This window comes from Pelophylax lessonae, assembly GCF_965119305.1.
Source record: "Pelophylax lessonae genome assembly, chromosome: 5".
Taxonomy (NCBI): domain Eukaryota; kingdom Metazoa; phylum Chordata; class Amphibia; order Anura; family Ranidae; genus Pelophylax; species Pelophylax lessonae.
The window spans coordinates 498,133,457-498,157,772 of record NC_138772.1 but is presented as its reverse complement, the minus strand read 5'-3'; the positions used below and the strand labels follow the sequence as shown (position 1 = coordinate 498,157,772).

The 24,316-nt window shown below is 39.5% G+C and overlaps 1 protein-coding gene across 1 annotated transcript in view; it reads right to left on the bottom strand.

Annotated features, from left to right (window-relative positions):
* The window catches only part of LOC309556567 (fibrocystin-L-like), a gene marked incomplete at both ends in the record, with an annotated part of 248,337 nt that overhangs the window by 61,188 nt on the left and 162,833 nt on the right, over positions 1 to 24,316 (bottom strand). Inside the window, 15 exons of the mRNA XM_082259011.1 lie at positions 175 to 329; positions 1,895 to 1,983; positions 5,048 to 5,204; positions 9,653 to 9,812; positions 11,485 to 11,636; positions 12,836 to 13,027; positions 14,203 to 15,232; positions 16,317 to 16,453; positions 17,404 to 17,645; positions 19,442 to 19,571; positions 19,783 to 19,912; positions 20,010 to 20,089; positions 20,922 to 21,078; positions 21,898 to 22,054; positions 23,129 to 23,306. Of these exons, the coding sequence (XP_082115137.1) occupies positions 175 to 329; positions 1,895 to 1,983; positions 5,048 to 5,204; positions 9,653 to 9,812; positions 11,485 to 11,636; positions 12,836 to 13,027; positions 14,203 to 15,232; positions 16,317 to 16,453; positions 17,404 to 17,645; positions 19,442 to 19,571; positions 19,783 to 19,912; positions 20,010 to 20,089; positions 20,922 to 21,078; positions 21,898 to 22,054; positions 23,129 to 23,306 (3,146 nt within the window). The remainder of the gene's footprint in view (positions 1 to 174; positions 330 to 1,894; positions 1,984 to 5,047; positions 5,205 to 9,652; positions 9,813 to 11,484; positions 11,637 to 12,835; positions 13,028 to 14,202; positions 15,233 to 16,316; positions 16,454 to 17,403; positions 17,646 to 19,441; positions 19,572 to 19,782; positions 19,913 to 20,009; positions 20,090 to 20,921; positions 21,079 to 21,897; positions 22,055 to 23,128; positions 23,307 to 24,316) is intronic.

The window sequence follows — 24,316 nt, the reverse complement described above, 5'->3', positions numbered from 1 at the left end:
GTATCCTGTTCTCTCTCATTTGCATTTAATTTACATTTTTAACTGAATGGGTTGTTTTACAAGGTGATCATTCACAATCACTTTAACTGACTAATAGATCGGTGTAATGGTAAGTCTTTGCTCTGCTTGTGAATTGCACTGAAGCCCCATTTAAGAGAGTGGTCAGTTCCTTACCTGTATGGAGATATAGGTGGCATTGAGGACCATTGTTTTGAAGGAGGGTGCGGATCCCGCTATTGAGCTGTTTGTGAGGTTTTTTAACTCCAATTTACCATATATGATAAGTTTTTCTAGATAGGGGAGGTCTATATCTGCTATAACCCACTTGCCTGAAAAAGAAGGAACAAAGCATATTTAACAGTCCGAGCTGTGGTCAGTGTTCTTCTTAACACAACTACAGTTACATCAACTTCATCTAAATTAGAAGCAAAGTATTTAAGGATTACACAGCCTTGATGCCACAATTTAGTGCAGGGTTGAACATTTTATCCTCACAAGATACTGCTGCTGTCATTAAAAAAAAGAAACTAGGTTTGAAGGACTTTTTAGTTACAGCGAATCTCACTGAGATTCATTATCAAGTATCAGGGCACAGGATCCTGTGAATTTATCCATGCTACAGTTGGTTAATTTTATCAATTACTCATTTAAAATTGTCTTATCACAAGTGAATAAATATGTAAACCAGCCAGATAGCTCTTGGGTAAACAAACTCCTTACATTCCACTTTCTGCACTACAGGCGGGCCCCGGGTTAGAAACAAACAGGGTCAGTAGGTTTGCTCTTAACTTGAATTTGTTAGTAAGTCAGAACAGGTAAATTTTTTAAGTGTAGCTCCAGTCAAAAAAATATTTGTTACGTTTTTGGGATAACATAGGGAAGTGTTAACACCCCTGTAATGTTTGTGTTGCTGTCTGTGCCCCTGTTCAGAAGATTTCACCTCACATTCTGTCCCTGTGATAATTCAATTTGGGAAATTGTGCGTTGTTTTGGAAACAAGGATTGGTGATAAAGCTTCAGTGGAGACACCTTTTTTCCATGATAGCATCTACCGGAGTGAATTTCCCTTCCTAGTGGTAGATTTCCTCTCACTTCCTATTGTCTCCCTCTGTTTGTAAGTAGGAGTCGTTTGTAAGTCAGATGTTTGTAACCCGGGGACCGCCTGTATATAGTGAAGCACATTGAGTTTTCAGACAATACATGAGTGTTGGTACAGCTGACCATAATTTGGGCTGGTCTCATCAAAGTCAAGGCCCCTTTTACACATACGGACCAGTTATTTCATCAGTTCAGTCACGTTTTTTTTGTCATCGTTTTTTTTTCAGTCAACATCAGTTTTTCATCTGTTTTTCGTCTGATCCGTTTTATTTTTTAATGTATGAAAAATAGGGCTTTCATCCGTTCAAAAAAAATGGATGTTGACAGAAGCAGATGAAAACGGATGTAAATGGATGATCATCCATTTACATCCGTTTTTCCATAGGAATGCATTGATGTCTGTTTTTCATCTGTCAACGGATTGATGAAAAATGGAGGAACGGTCTGTATGTGTGAAAGGGGCCTATGAATATACTCTTGCTATTTCTATATCAACCTGTAACATAAGAATATCAGTACACAAAGAGGCCCTTCGTGCTTGTAGTACTTAATTAGAACATCAACTAAATCGAACAGAGATACATAAAAGGCCAGACACAGGCATTGTTGCTGTGCTCTGCCTAAAACTTGCAAGTGTGGCTTTTTGTGCTTCATTTTTAAGCACAATCTAATGTAAAATACAAGCATTTAGGATCTCTATGTAGGAACAAAACCTCATCAAAATCACACACTTAGACATGCTTCAATATACAAATATCAATTATTTAATTTGGGAATAAAAACATAACAAATTTACCTGCAGGAATGATGACAGTTGATCCATTTTTTGGGACAGTATAATTGTTTTCTACAGATGATTGCCAGAAGGAGTTGTTAGACCAAAGACTGGAGATGAAAACACATATTTGTAGAGCCATGAAGAATTTAGGGTGTATAATAAGTAATGAACAGATTTCTACTACTACAGCTTGTTACAAAACAGGATCATCATTTTTATTCTAAAAAAAATAGACAACCCCAATGCACACATCACACTTGCTATATATGCTTTAGGTTTCTCATTTTGAGGAAAGCTTCCTAGTTTGGAACAGAATGGTTGAGGTTAGATCCTCTAAAAAGTTTCACTGTGTGTGGAAAGTGACCGAGCCCAGGAAACACTGAAAAAGCACCATTTTCTGTGTACCCTGTAAAGTAGGGATCGACCGATTATTGGCAAGGCCAATATATCGAGGGCTGATATGCACTTTCCCCAATATATCGGTATCGGCCCAGAGGTTACTAATATTGCAGATATTACTGTATGTAATATTAGTGTATGTAAAATCCTAGCATCCACTTTATTAGTGTTTTATATAATGTCCAGTGTGTTTTTTTGTAATCTAATAGTGTGAAATACCTTCATTACATCGCCGCTTGGCCCTTCCGTGACCCCCAGCTGTCAGTGGGGGAGGAGAGAAGGACAGCAGAGCGGGAGATGTAACAAAGGTATTTCACACTATTCTAATCTAATAACCGGAGCTTCTGTGTACACTGCAGAGGGGAGGGGCTGAGATCCTCCTCTGACAGCTATGAGAGGAGAAAACAGCAGAGTGAGAGATTAGCGAGGAGAGCCCGGAGCAGCGATGTAATGAAGGTATTTCCCACTATTCTATTACAAAAACACACACTGGACATTATATAAAACACTAATAAAGTGGATTCTAGGATTTTAATGACACTAAACTAAGTTCACACGGGATTCCTGGCAGGTAGGGAAGGAAGGGAAGACCTCACATTACAGCTAAAAGTCCTACCCCACATGTTCAGTACCAGATTTCTGTCAAAAATTGTCTTTATTTTTCAAAACTTTAAATGTACTAAATATCGCTATCGGCAAACATAAAACCAATATCGGTCGATCACTATTGTAAAGTGCTAGTGCAGGACTTACCAGTCATGAGTACAAGCGTACAAATTTTATCCAAAATACAAATCCTAATATTGTGAGTATTTTGCAAATCTTTGAAGGTATGCAATTAAGATGCCTGCCAACCCACCTCCCTCAAGTGTATTTCCAATTTAGCAGCAAATTGGAACAACACCTACTTCATATTTATTACCATTAAAAAAACATATCTAAAAAAGGGTTGGTTACCTTTTTAAGGTGAAAGTTCAGTCAAAATCTAACTAAGGCTAATTTACTCCCACCCCCATTCTAAGACTATTCTAGCTAACCTGTGAAAGAAAAGATGCTAATAAACTAACCTATTCTGAAGCCGTTTTGGTCACATGATCAAAACTTAGTGCTGCCTAAAGAGGAGGGGAAGATACCCCAAAACAAAAGATACCCCATAGTAAGCCTATGGGTGATGTCACTGCACAGGCATTTGCAGCCATTATCGGCAATCTCTTCTCTACACCGAAGCTGTCGCTGGAAAGATCATGTGACCGGACCAGAGCTTCAGAACAGTATTGGCATTGTTTCTTTCACAGGGTAGATAAACTAGTCTTCTAATGGGGGTGGGAGTAGGTTAGATTTTGACTGAACTTCCACTCACTTTAAGTGTTGCATAAAAAGCCTTACATGCTCTCTCTACTTTGTAATATTTAAAAGGGGGCTATGGAGTAAATTCAATCCCAAGTACCGTGTCAATACCAGGTTCATGGTTCTTCATCATCAGCTGTAAACTAGACTTGAACAATGTCTGTCCTAACAAAGGGTTACAACTTTAGAAACTGTCCCCTGTTGTATGTTAATGAGGAATAGCTCACTTTGTGTAGGGACAAAGACAATGTGAGGCTGATTTACTAAAACTGAAGAGAGCAAAATCTGGTGCATCTCTGTATAGAAACCAATCGGCTTCCAGTTTTTTTTTTTTTTTGTCAAAACTTAGAGTAATTGAACAAGCTGAAGTTAGAAGCTGATTGTGTTAATTTTGTCAACTAAAATATTTTTAGTGAGAAAATTAACACTCTTTAGGCCCCGTTCACACTGGGGCGACGCTACTTTCCCGGGCGACCTCATAGGTCGTGGCGCGCTGCTCGCCCCGCGACCTCGGAGCGGCCGGCATGGACTTCATAACATTGAAGTCTATGCAGGTCGCTCCGGGTCGCCCCAAAGAAGCTCCGGACCCTTTTTCTAAGTCGGAGCGACTTGTGTCGCTCCTATTAGAACGGGTCCGCAGCTTCTCTATGGAAGGCGACCTACGGCGACCTGTCAGGCGACCAGGTCGCCTGACAGGTCGCCCCAGTGTGAACGGGGGCTTATTCAACTAAAATACAACTAAAGCTAAAACAATTCAGATGACTAAAATACGACTAAAACTAAAATGGCATTTTAGTCAAAAGACTATGTCAAAAATGAAATAAAAATTTTACATCAAAATTACCAATACAGTAAAACCTTGGATTGTGAGCATAATTCATTCCAGAAACATGCTTGTAATTCAAAGCACTCGTATATCAAAGCAAATTTCCCCATAAGAAATTATGGAAACTCAGATGATTTGTTCCACAACCATTTATTCATAAATCCTTCAGTTTATAGACCATATAAAAAGATTATAGCAATGTGTTGTGTAACCATAAAATGTCCATCCACAAAGGGATTAGAAGCAAAATCCAGCAGAAGCTACAGAGTATAAAAGAGAAGAGAGGCGCCTCTAAGTGTAGCAATATGGTTCCATTTATTGAAGGTTCAACATTTAGCAACTCACATGGTTGATGATTAAAAGAGACACTCAGTTGTGACATGATGCTACTTGTATATCACGTCATTGCTTGTTTATCAAGTCAAATTTTTTTAAAAAAATGTTGCTTGTCTTGAAAAATCTCTCAAACCAAAACTCCCATTGTATTGTACTATTTCTGTTTTCTTTTTTTTTTTTATAAATAAAATGTAAACAAAACGGAAAAACTCTAGAGCAGTGTGTATGAAGGGGATTTTCTTTTTGTTTGCGCTCGTACTTACTCATACATTGTAGTTGTTGGTGTTATGGTAGGAGGAGGAGGGGGGATGCAGTTTTTGAAGTAGCACTGATAGACCACCAAGTTCACATTGGTGTTAGACATAGTTGTATCCAGCCTTCCTGCCACTGCTCGTCTGCGGAGCTTACGTTTTCCAGACACTATAAAACCAATGTTATTGTTTAAGCATTAACTGCTAAGTTTTCCTTAATCTACTTATCTATGTAGTCGGTTATATGTTTCAAAATGTTTTTTAATTGTTGAAAATGAGTACATTACTACAAATGTCTAAATAATAGTAAATGTGTAAAAAAAAAAAAAAATGAACCACTTGATCTCCGGAAGGTTTTACCACCCTTCATGACCAGGGAATTTTTTGCTATTCAGCACTATAAAGCAATAACTGTAGCGCTAGATCCAATCGAATGTCCCAAATCAATGAACAAAAGCAGTCCTTAGGTGTTCACTCCACACTGAAGAAAGGTGAAAAGACCACAGAGCCGGAGAACCGCCACCAAACACTCTAATCTCACCACTGCTTACCAGATAGCGATGATCCCCTATTACAGAGATCAAAAGAGCCCAAATTGCAGGTTGGAAGGCGATCTCCCGCTCACAGGTCCAGGATGTTGTTGGCCATCCACTCGTTGAGGTGATATTCAGCACTATGCTACTTTAACCACTTGCCTACTGGGCACCTAAAACCCCTTCCTGCTCAGACCAATTTTCAGCTTTCAGCACTGTCATATTGTGAATGACAATTACGCGGTCATACAACACTGTACGCAAATGACATTTTTATCATTTTTTTTTACACAAATAGAGCTTTCTTTTGGTGGTATTTAATCACTATTGTGGTTTTTATCAATTATCAAAATTTTTGAAAAAAAAAAAAACAGTTTTCATAGTTTGTTATAAAATTTTGCAACAGGTAAGATTTCTCGTTCATTGATGTGCGTTGATAAGGGGGCACTGATGGACACTGGTAGGTGACACTGATAGGCAGCACTGATGATGAGGCACTGATTAGCAGCACTGATTGGCACTGACAGGTGACACTGGTGGGCATTGATAGGTGGCACTAGTGGGCACTGGGAGGTGGCACTGATTTGCACTGATAGGTGGCACTGATTTGCACTAGTAGGTGGCACTGGTGGGCACTGGTTGGTGGCACTGTTGGGCACAGACAAGGCAGCAGTGGCTCTCTCTCTTCGGGACCGATGTCCCTCTGACAGAAGCCAGTGATTGGCTTTTTGTTTTCTATTCACTCTGTTAGCGTGAGGGGGGAAAAGAGCTGATTACCGGCTCTGTTTACATCACATGATAAGCAGTCATTGGCTGACAGCTGATCACGTGGTAATAGGCTGGTGTTCCGTGAGAATTACCTACCCCGTGAGAAAAACCTACCCTCGTCACTTCCGGCCAGGAACAGCTGAGCAGCGCAGCAGTGCGCATGCTCACAGCCCTGGATACCTAATGGAACAACTGAGGAGCTGACTAGTGCGCATGCGCACTAGTATGGAAATATCACGGTGTACCGTGAACAAAACCTACCCACGCGGCGGTGACATAAAACAGCTGTGCTGCAATACGAGTCATCTCCGCTCCTGTCCCTGTCACTTCCCTGATCTGGGCTAGTAAATATTAAAGCGGCTCTCGGCTCCGTGATTTATGTTTTCATACACCCGCCGCCGCTTTAATATTTACTTGCCGAGAGCAGGGAAGTGACAGGCACAGGAGTGGAGATCACTCGTATTGCAGCACAGTTGTTTTAATGTAACCGCTGCATTACATACAGTGCCGAGCACCGGAAGTGATGAGGGGTAGGTTTTTCTCACGGGTAGGTAATTCTCACGGAACACCGGCATGGGCCCCTTACTCCGATCTATGATCAGCCGAGTTTCATGGACTCAATGATCACAGAGTGAACCTTCGCACGCCCCGCAGGGGGCACGCAGGCAGCTCATGCATGAGAGGACATACATGGACGGTCTCCCGGCAATTTAGGCCAGAGGGCAGGAAAAGGTTAGCTGGTAATTGCTCAGTCATGCAACACTGTACACAAATTAAATTTATACAATTTTTTAAAAACCAAATAGAGCTTTCTTTTGGTGGTATTTGATAACCACTTTTTTATTATTATTATTTTTTAATATTATAAACTAAAAAAGACGGAAATAGTTTTTTTAAAAAAGAAAGGTGTTTTCTACTTTCTGTTATAAAACGTATCCAATAAAATCAAATTTCTTTATAAATTTAGGCCAACATGTATTCTGCTATATGCCACAAGTGGTGGCATTGACTGGGGCTCATCCTGCTAACAGTGCATTTTTGGGGACACTAAACTATTGGGGACAATACTATAGTTCTGATCATGATCAAGATACTGATCCGTAAAGACTCTATACTAGTAATGGCCATGATCAGCGACTTGTAGTGAGACTGTGATAATGTGGCGGAAATCTGGTACTAACTGACACTGGCTGGGAGGGACACTAACTGACACTGATGTCGCTAGTGACACTAATACAGTAATCAGTGATAATACTGTACACTGTACTAATGACACTGGCTGGATGACAGGAGTGATCAGGAGGGCAACCGAGGACTGAAAGCGGAGTTCCACCCAAAAGTGGAACTTCCGCTTTAGGTAGTGCTAACCCCCTCACATGCCACATTTGGCATGTCATTTTTTTTTGGGGGGGAGCGGGTACCTAGTTTTGACATGTACCCGCTCTCACTTCCGCTCGGAGCGCCGCGGCGCTCTGAGCGGAAGTTCTCCTCTCCCCCTCCCTCCCTGCAATCTTCTGGGACATGTCAGAGGTCCCAGAAGATTGCTGGCCAATCACGACGCGTAGCGCAACTCGCACATGCGCAGTACGTACCCGGCCGTGAAGCCGCAAACTGTCACAGCCGGATGCCCACACCAGTAATTCCGGCGCCGGAGAGCAGAGAGGGAGAAGAGCGAAGCTTTGGGCCGCCAAATCGCTGGACCGTTGGACAGGTGAGTGTGGAACTCCGCTTTAACTGTGGGCCAAACAAGTGGATGCAAGTGCAAGTATGCTTCTTTTATACACAGATAATCTAGCTAGGTCTCTCCTTGTTTTCAGTTCTGAACAGAAACTAATAGCAGGGAGAAATCCAGCCAGATCTGTGTGTTGTGTTTACAAACACAGAGATCTCTGTACTGGAAATGGCCACATCCAAACAGCAGGTATATAGTCAAAATGATTGGCTGTAACCTGCTGACAAACTTGTGCTGTGTCCAATCACAGCACAGATCAGCAGGGGCGCGCGCATGAGTGCCTCTAAACCAGGAAGTAAATCTCCTGTTGGCGATTGGCAAGAGGTTACAACATATTCCTACTTTTGCAGCCAAATTGGGATAGTGCCCACTATATATTTTTGCTTTATATTTTTACTTTATATTTGTTACATGTTCCCATTAATGTAGCATAAAAAATATTTTTAAAATTTTGTTTTTAAAATGATTTTTTGCTAGCTTAAAACTCCTATCTAGTTGTGCAGTGTTAGGGAGAGGCTGTGGAGTAATGTTTACCATATAGCTACCTCTGTTTGCACTGTGCTGGCAGGTCTCATTATCAGTTGTAAGCTAGACTGGAACACTGTCTGCTCTGAAGGGATTAACTATCTCATGGCATTTTTTGTTAATGCACTTTTTTAAAAAGCTGTTTCTCGAGTCTGTCGCTTATCTTTACATTGCCATCTATTTGAAGCAATCAAAGCTGCCCATAGAGCCTGCTCTAAAGAAAGAACTAGGAAGTTAAGGCCTATTTTAAAAAATAAAATATAATAAAAAATAATCTTTTAGGTATGCTGTATGAATGGAAACACATAAACGGATCTGTAACCACCCCAATAAAGTCATGTTTCTGAGATCCATCATTTCATTGATCTATGCTGTAAAATGTATTTATTATATGTGAATGCAAAGACTTTGAAATAGACTGAAGTTTTCACATGTAACAGTTTGTGCAGGACAGCAGGAGAATGGGTGATCACTGTGGCTGCCTGCTTTGGTGGCAGGATTTTTTTTCCCAATAGCTAAAGTCTTTGCCCCTGCTCACCTTTTAGACCAAAGCTGGCCACCCACTAGCAGATTTCCGAAAAATTTGGAAAAAAAAAAGTCATGCAAACATTTGTATGTAAATTATCAATACATTCAATCATTTGATAAGTGACGTTTGAAAATACTTCAACATTTTGTTTGCTTTTAACATTCAATTGTGGATTGAATGGAATTTCCCAAACAAAAACCATGCAAACTGTTAGAAATTCATACAATCCAGAAACATTTTCCATCCTGCACCTTCTAAATTTATCGTCACTGCAGTCAACAAGAAATGTAATTTTGATCCCATTAATGATTCAAAAATTAATTGAACATTCTTAATTTTTTTTTGCTGTATTTATTCTTGAAGCTATAAACAATTTCTTTAAGGGACACAACTCAGACAGAAACCCATTGAAAAGAATAGGCATTTGAGGTTAGCCAAAGAAACTCCATGCAGCGATAGCCTTGTAATTGATCATAATTGCTGGCAAAATACGCTTGTTTGCTGTAAAACTACTGTAAATGAGCACCTACCCAGGTAGGTCAGTGTAGTTGTGTTGTCATTAAAGTACCAGTCTCCGTTATTACTGTTATTGTAGGTCAGAGGCTGCGTAGACCCATTACGAACGTCAGTTATTGTAAACATATCTGGCTGCTGAGTTAGGTTGTGTGATATCATCACATAATCCTCACTCTGTAAAAAATATAAAACATAATATATAATAATAAATGCCATATAGTGCAGCAAAGAGCAATATATATCTAATAAAACTGAAATCACAAAATGTAGAATGCTAGAGTTTAAGTATGCTGTATCTTATAAAAATGCCATCTCTGGACTAATAGTAGCATAGGGTAGTTGAGAAGACTCCCTTCTTCTTCTCTGAATATTGGTTGTCTGCTGTCTTGTGGCTGTATTTGCTAGCTACCTACTCATATAGTCAAACTAGTAAGGCAAATATTAGATTGGTGCTTTTGGACAATTGGAAAAGGTTTCTGCTGTGGCAAATTTTAAAAAGCGAGAGCTCACAGTCCTGGCTGGTCATTTCTTTTTCTTAGTAAGAAAAGGTCAAAGATCTTGCAGTGCGAGAAACTGTGTGCAATAGTGTTGCCTTTTTTCCTGTGCCAACTCTTCCAACATGTTTTTCCTAAAGCATATTGGTTATTTTCACCATAACGGGTCATGAAAAGTATAGCAAATTCATAAAATGGAAGTAGCTCACAAACTATTCAGCCAATATAAGACTTGGGAGATTTGTTCTAAAGTTCTGAAGTTTACTCATGGACTATTTTTCCTAGTTACATTGATCCAGCTTGGACCAATGTAAGTATGTATGTGAAATACCTGGCAAAAAACCCAATGAAGCTGGAAGTCATTGTAGTAGGCACTGATACTACAATGATTGCCACTGGCTTCTGGATCCCATGCCGAGCGGCTGACCTGCTGCATAGTGAACATAGGAAGTCATTTGCTTGGAAATTGAAAGAACATTTTCTCAATGTCCTCTGGTTGGACAAGGTGGAGAAGTGGGGTGGTGAGGAACGATTTGGACATACATACTTATATTGTTCCAAGATGGATGATGGTAACTGTGCAAAATAGTCCATGCCTCAACTTAAGCTTTAAATAACACAACTTTTTGAAGACACATTTTAGCAAGACATCAATTAAGTCTGCAGGAGTGTCGAGTATATTTTTAAAAGGGGACCTGACAAAAGCAGGAGATGCCATTTCTAACTTGTTTTACAAAAAACAAAAAAAAAAACAATCTCTAAGGCTAGGTCAGATGGTGATCTGGACCTCACTTCCTGACCAGCTTTGCAGGAATCATGACTGAAGAATATGCATCAGCGATTTGAAAGGTACATCTCAGTATTAACTCAGTGACCACTTTAGTATTGGGCCTATGTTCTTACTTTCAATTAGAGCCTCATTCTAATAAAATGATATACTTAAGAATATTCTATATTGCCTTTTTACAACGCTCCTAGGCCTCATTGACACTGGCAATGACATACACGCATGCATGTGCTTACAGGACATTTCCAAATGCATGTAAATGTTTTAAATGGTATAATTCACTCTGTGTGTTTACTTGCATTTAGGGTTATTCATCTGCCTTTGAGAAATAGAATTCTGTGTCTCCAAGGTCAGATTAGGTTTTCTGAACACACCAAAATGCATGTAAATGTGGGTAAACACAAGTAAATTAAAACGCAGGAAAAACTGATCTGGGGAGCATAAAATATGTGTATACTTCCCAGATAATTCCTATTTTAAAATAAATCAAATGAGGGAGGCTAGTGTGAATGCAGCCTTACAGTTCATATCACAAATTTGCTTCATCTGCTAAAAAATCATTTACCTTAAATCCATAGAAAGTGGAAGTGTATGAAATATTGGTGATGAAATTCACATTACTAAAATACCAGTTGAAGGAATTAGCATTAGGCAGTAAGGCCATCCATCCATTCGGGTGAGTTAAACGCTTAGCTAAGCAGGGAACAACAGTGCGACCTAAATTGGATATTAACATATTAGGGGGAGGAAAAAAAACTGAGATCTGGTCAAAAGAGTAATTAAAGGGAGGGGGTGAAAGAAAGAAGGAAAATGAAACGGAATAGTAGCTAAAAAGGAAAAAAAAATAAAAATAAATAAAAGAAACAGGAAAGGGAAAGAAAAGCAAGTAGAAAGGGAAAAAAACAAAATAAGAAGGAAAAGATAGGATACAGCCAAAAGTTTAATCCCGCTGAAATGGAATTCCCTTGAAATCCCCCAAATCAGGGACTGGATTATGAGAATAGATCAAATTTACAAGATGGAAAAGTCTATTGCTTTGAAAATGGAACGTCACAAGCCCTTCCGTAAATTATGGGCTAACTGGACACTCTTTTCTGTGTCTCAAGAGTATACCGCCTTGAAATCCACTACATGACATAACTCTCCAACCTTGAAATTACATTATACCCTGACCACAGCTATTTAGCCACTGACACTGAACCCCTTAAAGGGCACCAGAATTACAAAATAGAGATGGTAGCCCTCCCCTTCCCCCCTTTCCCCCATGCTTCCCCCCCCATCCTCCTCCCCCAACTTGCCCTACTCCCTCTTCTCTCTTTCTTTTCCTCTTCTTTTCTTGACTTGTCACCATACTCTCTTCTATTTTATGGTGATTATTGTTCTATTCGCAACTATTATAGACATAATTAATGAAAGTTTTTTTTTCTTGAAGAAGTTACGTACTCACACTTTACCATACGGTTCGATTCGATTATAACACTCATTAACTGCACTCTGAAAGTCTTTATCGAACCTGTATCTTATCTCACATGATAAGCCAGGTACTACTCGGCTACATTATGGAATGTTTGAAGAAATGTGTGATACTCTCTGTGATATGTTATTGCATTTGACAAATTGCTCTGTTATATTGTTACTGTTTTTATTACCTCAATAAAGCACCTTTTTGTGAAAAAAAAAAAAAGAAAGGAAGGGAAAACAAAAAGTAAATAATTAAGGGAAAATAGAAGAAAATAGGTAGAAAAGGATAAGGAAAAGAAAGAAGAGAAAAGGAAAAGAAAAAAGAAATGACAATGTAATAAAACAGAAAGCTGTATCCTAATACACGCAGCTATTGGGTACATTTTACATGTTTAAATGGAGTTTACTAGGAGTCTTTTTTTTATTGTACAGAGACAATAACCCAGAAAACTTACCAAAGGAGTTGGAAATGATGACATCTTTCCAGAGAAGGGAGGATGGAGATGGGTTATTGAATGCCAGTCGGTGGAAACTGACGGTGGAGTTACAGACAAAACCAGGGAAACCAGCACTCCAATCACTATGTTGGGTACACTGCAATGGGTCAAGCAGCCCGCTTGCTGGTACCACCTTTGCTCCTATATTTCCTATATGAAGAAAATTTTCAAAATTGTAAGAAATATAATAACTTTATGAACTCCTTAAAGGGGTTATAAACCCTTACATATACCCAGTGAAGTGATTGTGGTAATACACAGGGATGAACCATATCCTTCTACATTAGTTGTACATGTTTATTGTCAGTCATCTTTCCCCTACATCCATTCAAAGTGCAGAATTCAACAGGATCTCTCAGCTCTAAAAATCAGGGGGAGGAGTGCTGAAGTTACATGAGTGGGGAGAGCTGATTGGAGGAAAGAGACCCCCCTTTTCACACAGCACACAGCTCAGGCTGTAGCTCTCCGTAGTCGTAGCTCCCCACACTGTCACCATTTTTCTCTTGGTGTCAGAAAAGAATTTCAGAAGGGACTCATACTGATAGCAGAGGAACAAGGCAGTGGACATAAATTACACTTATTGCTCTGAATTGGGACAATCGCTCACTATACAGGGATATGCTTTGTTCATATTTCATGTTTGAGGTTTACAACCACTTTAATTTTATCCCTGAAAATGCTGGGATTGGCTGGTGCAGAGCCTTTTGTACCTACTCACTGTAGGAAGCAGATAATAGAAGCTTAGTGCAACTCTATCAACCTTTCTGATTCCAGCACAAGCTTCTGCAGACTTCAAATAAAGGAAACCACCCTGCTGAGGGGATGTAATCTAACCATTTACAAATAAATTATATAGGCTTGTGGACACTTGATTATCAGACTTATATAAATTTGCTGGACCTCTCCTTTAATACGGAGATTTTAGAGTGGTGGCCCATTTAGCCCAATGAGCTGGCTCATGACTTTCTACACTAAAGTTTCCAAACCATGTCTTCATGGGGTTGGCTTTGCGCACTGGAATGCAGTCATGCTGGAAAGGGTCTTTCTCAAAATGTGGCCACAAGGTTGAAAGTGTAAAATTTATTTGTATGCTGTAGCATCAACAGTACCCTTCACTAAAAATCCCCTGAAATCAATCATTTGGAGGCCACATATTTTTGGTCATATAGTATACAAGCTATACAGGAATGGTAGTGTTTAGGGGGGAAGGGAGGTGGGTAATTTCCATGCTTATATTGGGTGTTCGATTACCTTCTTTGGGTTTTGGGCATGGTTCTAGATAACAATCATTAGCACTAACCCAATTTTAAAGAAAATAGTTTTACCTGTAAGAGTCCCATCCATATCAGTTAATACAACTTCATGTTCCCACCGAAATCCAGCTTTGTTGGATACATTAAAATATTGTATTCCATTAAACCTTGCACTCCATCCTCCACACCTGTCACTACACAATCCAGCAATTGATGTCACTGCAATGGCTGCACAGTTTGGTCGGTCAAAATTCATAAACTTGACTGATGATACTGTCAGACCTTCATCGAATGGGAGAGTTATGCCTCTAGCTGTGCAATAACTAGAGCCAAGTCCTAGTTCATCCAGATGGCCCACAATGATAGCATTCTTAAGGACAGCTCCATAGGTCTCACCCCATCCACCAACATAAGATGAAATGACTCTCTTGGTTTCTATGCCAGAATCTTCATTGTTTACCATGGTGAAGTTATGAAACTGAAGAGCACCTCCATTTACCCATTCAGCCCCTTTCTGACAGTTCCATGTGGTCAATGATTTGAAAACAGCAGGAGATGGTGTAGAAGAACTGCAAGATCCTGTTACCATGGGAAAGTACTCTTGAAAAATCCAGATGCCAAACCACCCCTGAGAATGGACAGTGTTGTTGTAGAATTCACCAAGTGGAACTCGTTTCTGGCAAATGTTCGGGTCGTAGGATGGACCATCTGGGTGGTCGTGCATTCTGTACCAAAAACCAAAATGTGTGCCACCAGCAGCTGCATTGTGCCTAATGGTGTTATTGGGATTTGTTACCCAATACCCTGCTGGTGTAACATCATCATTCAGAAGACTGGTACTTTGCTGGACAAATACTGCCAGGTTGTACTGAAGCACATTACCATGTTCTATGCCATCCTCAATAAAGAAGGCTCCTCCCATGATGTCATAAATGACATTGTGTTCAACAAGAAGATGATGAGTGTTGTGGATAGTTACTGCTCTGTTGTAGGTCTGGTGGATCCCACAGCCTCGCACATATGACTTAAACTGCACATCACCCATTAAATGCCAGTGAATAGGATATCGTCCCAACCGGAAAGCTTGACCTGCATGGAAAACCTGAAAGGCATACAGTATAGTTACTATGTTTTATGTTTCTCTTCTGAAATGTATATGCTATTAGTAATATTAGTCCACCTAAACCTGATATTAAAAGTATAATTTGAAGCTGAACTACAGGATTTGAAGAAATAACCTTGCAGTGGGCCCCCACACTGCTAGGGCTAACTGCTCTTTAAAGTGTTACTAAATCCAGGGCCCTACATTCACTATATCTGGTCTCCCACAGTACACAGAATATGGAAATGCAATTATTTTAGTAAATATAAACTGCTAAATACCTTTTTCCATCAGCAGTATATAGCAGCCTTATGACTATTAGTGTCTAGCCGAGCACTGGTTAAAGCTTATAGGAGGAGTTTTCTTTCTCCTCTGACTGTCCTATGAGGCTGTATTTTCCCCTGACCCTCTGTCTGGACAGTGCTGATTGGCCTTCTGCCGATCACATGCACCCTCCAAAAAAAAAAAAAAAAACTCTCTAGCAAATCACACCAAACTGGGTATGTGCAGAGTGCCTCCAAGGCTCTGTGCTATCAGCAGATGGATTAGGGACAGCAAAAGTCGGGGATGGTCAGAGAAAACAGGATCAAACAGCTTTTTTACAAAATGTGGAGGATTAACCCCTCAGGTCCCAAAGTGAGTAAAACAAGCATGCTTTACTGCATTTATAGACTGATTTTACTGTTGTGGGTTTAGTAACACTTTAAGTCTAAAGCTGGGTATAGAGGTATCGAAATTTAGCTAGTTCAGCAGGAACCAGACCAATTTCAATCTGTGTGTAGCCATCTGTTCAACAGAAGCAGATTGTTAGGCTGGCTTCTGTTGAATTGTCCTGCTGGAAAACCAGCATTCCGCCAGCTGCTGCAGCCAATGGATGCAGCGTTGATCAGTGTCTTCTGATGGGGGAAGTCCCTGCTGTTAGAATATAATACCACAGTGGGGGATATCCCTGCATCCATATCACTTGTGTACATGCAGAAATCTGTGAGTTTTTTTTTCTTTTTTTCGTTCAGCTCAATGGATATACCCAGCTTAAGGTAGCAATGTACACAAATCCTCAATATCTCAGGAAAATTTTAGTTACCTCTACATATTCTATTCTTCCAATGGACAGCAGCTTGCCAGGCTCCGGTGCATGAAACATTATACATCCGCCAAACTGATCACTTCCTATTGTCTCTCCAGACCTTCCCTGGAAACATGTTTGTGTAGCAAATTCACCTGGAAAAAGACATGACACACTTTCAGGGGTGGTCAACAAGGTAAAAGGAAGTCGGACAAGCACAGTTATAAACCCATACCATTGATAACAATTTCACTCCCTGTATTCAGATCAGATTAGCAAGTCTATGAACAGTTCTATCTCAATGGGCACCTTAACCCTTTGCTGATAGAAGAGGGAGAAGTGAGAGGTGGAACTATACACCTACATCCATAATCTTTAGGTGACTCTAGGACAGTGATGGCGAACCTTGGCACCCCAGATGTTTTGGAACTACATTTCCCATGATACTCACCTACACTGCAGAGTGCATGAGAATCATGGGAAATGAAGTTCCAAAACTTCTGGGGTGCCAAGGTTTGCCATCACTGCTCTAGGACTTTATGGAGAGTTAGGTTTGTATACGCTTATGAACAGCAAGTTAGTTGAGCCTTTCGTGACCAGAGGTCATTGTTGATACCTAGGTCAATTTTAGCAACGTCAGCATTCTTTGGTTAATTTGTAAATAATGCTATAAACAAATTGGCTATCTAAACAATATATATATATATATATATGTATATATATATATATATATATATATATTTTTTTTTTTTTTTTTTTTTTTAAATCATAAAAGGCTTTTATTTATTAAACTTTTTTTTTATTTCATTATAGGCTCAAAAATGAACAAATTTTTTTTCATAAACTTTGAAAATTGATTTAATATACTTTTTCAAATATTAATAATATAATTGTATCTGAAAACAACACTATTATATAGATCCCCTTGCCAATCCAACTGATGCCTTTGGCCTGCATGTGATCACTTTATCATAGTTGACATAATGATCACATGATCCAACCCAAGACTCATAATATACTTATAAGACTTGAGGATTCTAAAAAAGCGATTCCTTTAGAAAGATCAACATGACTGAAACAAATCCTATAGAAAACAGTAAATTACCTGTATCAAATCCATCTGGACATGCTGGTATTGTGTCACTCCATTCTACATTGGTGAAACCTCTAACCAGAATGTTCCTTGTAAGAAGGCCAACTTCAGCTCTAGCTTCAAAGACTGTTCCATCGGGCAAGGTGACTGATATCCCTAAGTGCTGGTACACCAGTGGCTGACTTAGTGTCAGGATTTTGCCATCAGCAGACACAGACTGTATAGTCATCTTCTCATTCTGACTTTGACTATGCCTATTGGGAAAATAAATATAAATATACATTTATATTTGTATTATACAATATGATGGTTAGTGTCATCAATTGAATTTAATTGATTTATTATTTATCATAATTTTAATACCCATTAATGTTTTATTTATTCATTTTTATATTCTTTCACTTTGTGTGTATATTTCTTTGAGCCTACAAAAGTGTATTTGTAGCTGGTTTTAATGGCACAAAACTTTTTTACTTGTTTTTATCTCTTATGTTTTGTTCATTTTATTTATTTATGTGGATTTACCCTGAGGTCCCGTTCACATTGCAGCGACCCGACTTTGCCGGGCGACCTCACAGGTCGCGGCGCGCTGCTCGCCCCACGACCTCGGAGCGGCCGGCACGGACTTCATAACATTGAAGTCTATGCAGGTCGCTCCGGGTCGCCCCAAAGAAGCTCCGGACCCTTTTTCTAAGTCGGAGCGACTTGTGTCGCTCCTATTAGAACGGGTCCATAGCTTCTGTATGGCAGGCGACCTACGGCGACCTGTGAGGCGACCAGGTCGCCTCACAGGTCGCCCCAGTGTGAACGGGGGCTCAATGTCTATTTAAGTAATGCTTTCCCAGCCTGTGTTGTTAATTATGTCTAGGCTGCTTATTACCGGGCTGACCTCTCTCTGAGTTGGTCCTTTTAAAGTGTGTGGGGGAAGTGGCCATTTGTTCATTATAAAATACAACATGCTATTTATTAAACTCAACTTGAAAAAGGAGACCACTTCTCCGAAACGCACCGTCATAGCAACCACAGTATGGGCTCATTCCATCTCCTGTTGTTAGCCCTGCTGCATGTCTCTGCTAGGTGCTGGCACTGTTGCTAGCCAGGCATGCGTGCACTAGGTCCCGTGCGCTTTGCAGAAAGGCAGCGGCTTTACCAGCGTTGTATGGAAGACTTTAACTGCTCTGTAGCAGCGTGCTCACATGCGGTCTTCTCCGCCATGGACTGGATGTGTGACTACCAAGGAGAGGCAGCCAGGAGCTCATTGATGTACCTTTATTCCTTCACCTAATGAGAGTGCATTTGATTTTTAACTTTTTGGATAATAAACATTTTTACATTGAGGTGATCGCACTCTCTTTTGTTTTTGTCTTTGGACTTGTTCCTGCCACCCGGTGAAATCCTTGAGAGATGCAGCTGCCAAGTGTAGTGTTTGGACTATCATGCACTTATGACCTGTGTCTACCAGCTTTTTGAGGGATATGAAGATCAGCGCACATACTGGTGTTGATCATGTGTTGTTTTAGCAGCTGTGTCTGTGCAGCCACTGTGTCCCAACTGAAAGGAATGGGACTGTATACACCTGTGTATCACTGTACTGGTAAATACGGCCCTCGAATGGGCATACACTGTAGTACGCCTGTGTGAAAGAGGCCCTACTTTACATATAGATAGCTGGGAACAGAATAGCAAACAGAAAATTATAAGGATTTTATCATATTTATTTATATAAACGTATCAAAGCACAAATACACAAGCTAGCTACATAAGTGTGATTTTTGTGTTTTTTTGTGCAATCAAAATATGAAGTCAAGGTACAGTTACGGACAATGTTACTCAATTGCTATCTGACACATTACGTTTCTTCTTACACTTTCATTTCAGATTCAATGGAGGAGGGAATATTGTATTAAAAAAAAAAAAACATTCAGAGCTCCAAATTTACATTCACTATTATAGGGCGCCAAACATCTACTGCACAGGGGTAAATTGAATGTCACCCTTTAAATCTCTGTTGGAGTGTGATGTGACTGGTGAAGAATAGTGTGGTATTTACCTGTGTCCAGTTGATGCAATCACAATTTCATCCCCAGCTTTCCAAGTCACACTTTGCTGTAGAAACAGAGTAGAGCTTCCAGCCTCTGCAGTCTGCGCTAGACGGGTCCAAGTTACCGGCACCGGAATACCTGGAAAACATCAAGAGGAGTTTTGATTGGTCTTTGATGTTTTTTCTCCATATCCAACTTAATATTCAGTGCCCTAATAAAATATTATTTTCCAGTATATTACATAATTATGCAATGCAAAGATATACTTTACGCTATCCTGTCGATATTGGACTTCTATACATTTTGTTAGATAAGTGGTATCTATTTCAATAAATAAAATTTGACTTACCATGAAGATCCAAAATTCCTTGCCTGACTGCCAATGTTTTGGCCCCGTACAAAGGTAGCTCTGGGGAGCGTATATGTCCGTGCAGAGTGATAATAGCTTTGTGCTGGAATGGGGCAGCCTCAGTTCCAATCTAAATATAAACATAAAGCAAACCAAACTTATTATAATTATTTATGTTTAAGCTCACAGTTCCGCTGATAATGTAGTAACACCGTGGTCAGCCATACCTGCATAACACCATTATCTGTAATAAGAATATTCTCAGCCCGGAGCTCAATGTCAGCTTCATCAAATACCAGAGTTCCTCCTGTTGTGAAAGGGCAGGTATGAATATTAAACTCCTATACCCCTTACCTATACCAAAGCAGAATTCACAATATACTTTTTTACTGGTCTACTAAAACACTATACAATGAAGTACATTAAATAGTAGTGATTTTATGTCAGTCTAATTTACTGTGCTATCCAACTTTTCAAACTAAACTGGGTCACATCCAGCCCTGACCCCATAATGTCACAGCTCAGCCCACATATCACCACATTTGGACAGGTCAGCCCACATATGCACCATATTTTGATATGTCAGCTCACATATTGACTTTATCTGAACATGTCATGCCTAGTTTTAGGAAGCCCTGTCCCTTTTGGGAACCCAAATCTATGCACAATCAGTGAAAAGTGAAATCTTAGTGCCCGAATTAAAAAATGTCTGTATTGGTTCTGATAAGTTGATTTTGAGTAAAACAGATAATAAATATTTATGATGTTTACCCACCATAACATACGACTCATCATTTGAAAATACAAAAATTGATAATCTAGACCCTAAACCTCTATTTTGATAAACCGCACCCACTTTTTATAAGATTAATCTATGCAAGTCTGAATACTAGCTTGTTCAGAATAGATAGTCGGTAGCTACAGGACTGAACTCCTTTCCGCTAGCATCCTTCTCTGATCTACAGACATACTGTATATACATGCCCTGCCTGCTAACTACTGATAAAGCATATTTGGAATAGAGTTCCTTGATATATGGGGGAAGGCTATGATGCCCAAAATACCCATGCCAAAATTGAAAAGTCTACCAAGACTCAATGAACAGCATGACATAAATTGGAAAAATGGCTTGATCCTACCTTGGATCAGCAGCATCTTCAGCACTGGAGTGCTTTGGTCCAGTAGGATAGTCTGTCCTTTAGTGATGACTGCCATTGAACCTTCATCTGGGGGCGATTCCCCTCCCCAGGTATATTTAGAGGACCAAACATCAATATAGAAAAAGTCAGCATTGTCCTGAAATTTACAAACATGAAAATCATATCACACAGTAAGGTTAACTCTATTTTATGAAAAAGGAGTCTTTAGATCCAACAGATTCAAGTAGAGTGGGGCCAATCTTATAGAATGTCTAGCTCCACACTCTCTCACTTTGCAACCAAATCCCTCTCTTCTCCTGTTCTTCACAATTAACATTCCTTTAGGTCTATCTGTCCCAGTCAAAAACAATTTATCTTTGGAAAGGGTTTGAATCCTTGTTTTTGGTGTTGTATTTGTCCCTGTATGGGGATTTACCTTCACTTCATGACAGTTTCCAAACCTTCAAGTCCTAAGATGAATTCTTTGGTCATCGGAGTGCTCCTATCCTACTGGAGAGACACAGATGGACTATACTGGTTCCCTAATTTATCCTCACTAAAGGATCAGTTGAGCAATCCTCAAGCCCCTGAATCACCTCCAGTCTGCACCCACAGATCCATGCTTTCGTGTTTTGCGGTTAAATTCAAACAAACGTCTAACCCTGCCTAATGCTATGCAACTAAAAGTTGTGCCTGGAATTGGGATTTTAACTTTATGTCAGTCTAGCCTGTGAACAAAAACATTGCTTCACCTATTTTCAAGCACTAATACTTTCCTTTTTTAAAAATGGTCCAATGTTATTCAATATTACTTCTAAGATCATCACATTTTTAAAAATACTTAAAATACTTAAAGCATGTTATACTTACCTGCTCTTTGCAATGGAGTCTATGAAGTATTGCTGGGACACTAGGCATTATCAGTAATACAGATGTCACTTGATATCACAGATATTGGCTCATGTAAAAATCTTACCATTAGAGCTACTCCTTGGCCTTCAATGTTCACCCGGACCTTGGCTTTTTCTGAAGGGGAATGGGCTGTGGTAATGCAAACAATCTGTGTGCTGTTAGCTGATTGAACAGTGCATGGAGACTGTGCAATTGTGACAGAAATACGTGAGGTGTCATTGCTACAAAGGAAAGAAAAATTGTAATCACTAGATATTTCCATTTAATTTATCCCAACAATTTTGCAGCCTGTAAGGGAAAGTAATATATTTTATCTATAACAAATGTACTCTTCATTCTTCCTTTTCCTAATAATGTTTATTTGCCCTGTTTCCCTCTATCGTAAAGGAAGCTAAAAGGATCTAGCTCATCCTCAATTATTGCCACAATAGGGGGCAATGTTTCTATGTTCTTCCCTTTGCAGTGTCCTGTGTTTTCTGTGGGTGATCTGTGAACTCCCTGAGCTTTTGTTTAAACAGACAAAATAGCTCCTGGACTAATGTTAACCTGATCTTGACACCATATCTTCCATATCTTCTACTATAATGAAGGTCAAATCTTTCAACATTGTAACTGATTCAAAGATAATGATCTTACCGATGTAGCACCATCCTCTAGTTAGGCTGTTAGGCCAACTAGTTTGTCGCTTCACTGATGGCAGTGGAGAAGTAATTGATTGTTTTTTTCTGGGCATAGTTTCGTGGCTGGGTATTTGAGTTCTTTCACCTGGAGGAAGCTACCAGCATACAGGGCAGGAAGAGCCAAATATCTAGTTATGAATATTTATCATGCCTCAGCCAGTCTCTGGAAGTATCTAGAAGGTGACTGGGGGGGGGGGGGGGTGATAAATGTTTAGGAGGCCTGTTCAGGCTCTCCATGGAGGGTTCCAGTTCTTCAAATGTGGTACTGCTGCTACCCAGTTCTTTCTGGAGCCTGGCTCATCTTGATTACAGTTTTACTTCCTGCTCCACCCGGCACAAGTTCCAGTCTGAGCGTCAAAAGCATCCCAGCAGTCACCCAAAGTGTTATCAGACCACCCACTGTGTCAGGACCCACTACAGGCATCAGACTACTCCTCATCCTGCTACACCCTGTCACCACCTTTGGGCGGTATTGGACAGGAGGTGTAGAGGAAGCCATCTTGTCAGCTCAGTAAACTTATACTTCTTAGCTTGTTAAATCCTGGAAAATTGCCAATAGCAGAAAGTGGCTTGCAGTGATGGCCAATAGAAAAGTATTAAGAGTATAATTATTACCCAAACAGAGATCCGGTGATGGTGAGTCTGGTACCCCCAGCGGTTCCTCCTCTTTTGGGGGTGACATCGTATATGAGAGGGGTTAGTGCAGTAGAGTAGGTAAAGGAGTTGCTAATCCAGAAACTATTATTTCCGTTAATGACACCAACATTACAGTTCTGGGAAGTAACATTTGTACCTGGGAAAAAAAGGTAGAAAGAATAAGCTCATTCCTTACCACTTATTTGTGTAATTTATCATCATATTGGTGCACATATACCATGGCCCTTATTGTACGAAGCATTAATAAATTATAACTTTTTGATCGGATGTCAAAGAAATTTAAACCTGTACTTATAAAGTACAGAGGCTTTTGTTCCTATTTCTGCTCCTGTAAATGCCAGTTGACTGGTTGTCATGGCTTTCTGAGGCAATGAACTGGAACCTGTTTGTTTAATTTCAGTGACTCAGAGGGTACAGAAGTCAGTAGAAGTAGAACAGTGGTAACCCTGTATTTATTTTACAACTGATTCTCTTTAAAGGATAAGTTCACCTTTACTAAAAAAAAATGATAAATGCACATTTTTTTTGCAGGTATAAACATGTGCATTTATAATTTTTTATTTAAAGAAGCCTGTAAAGCCATGCACCAACAATCAGCAGATTGCGGGTGAAATGTCAGACTCTGATACGGGGAGGCAGTTCCTGAATGACAGGAAGCTCAATGATCTACCTAGAGCACTCATCACTGCCCTGGTAGTTCATTGAGAACTACAAGCCATCAGTCACAAAGGCTGATGGTACTTGTAGTTCTTTGATTTACAGGGATAAATAAGTTAAAGTATGTATGTGTGTATACATATATATATACTGTATATATATATATATATATATATATATATATATATATACATATATATATACATACATATATATATATATATATATATATATATATATACATACATATATATACATATATTATATATAAATATATATATATATATACGTGTATATTATATATATATATATATATATATATACGTGTGTGTATATATATACATAAAAAGTACAGTAAAACTGCAGGAAAGGGCACTGGGAGGCAAACTAATATGATGGGGCTCATGTATTATATCTCCATGCTATATGATTGGGGGCTGGGGGATCATGTATTATATCTCCATGTTATATGATGGGGATCATGTGTTA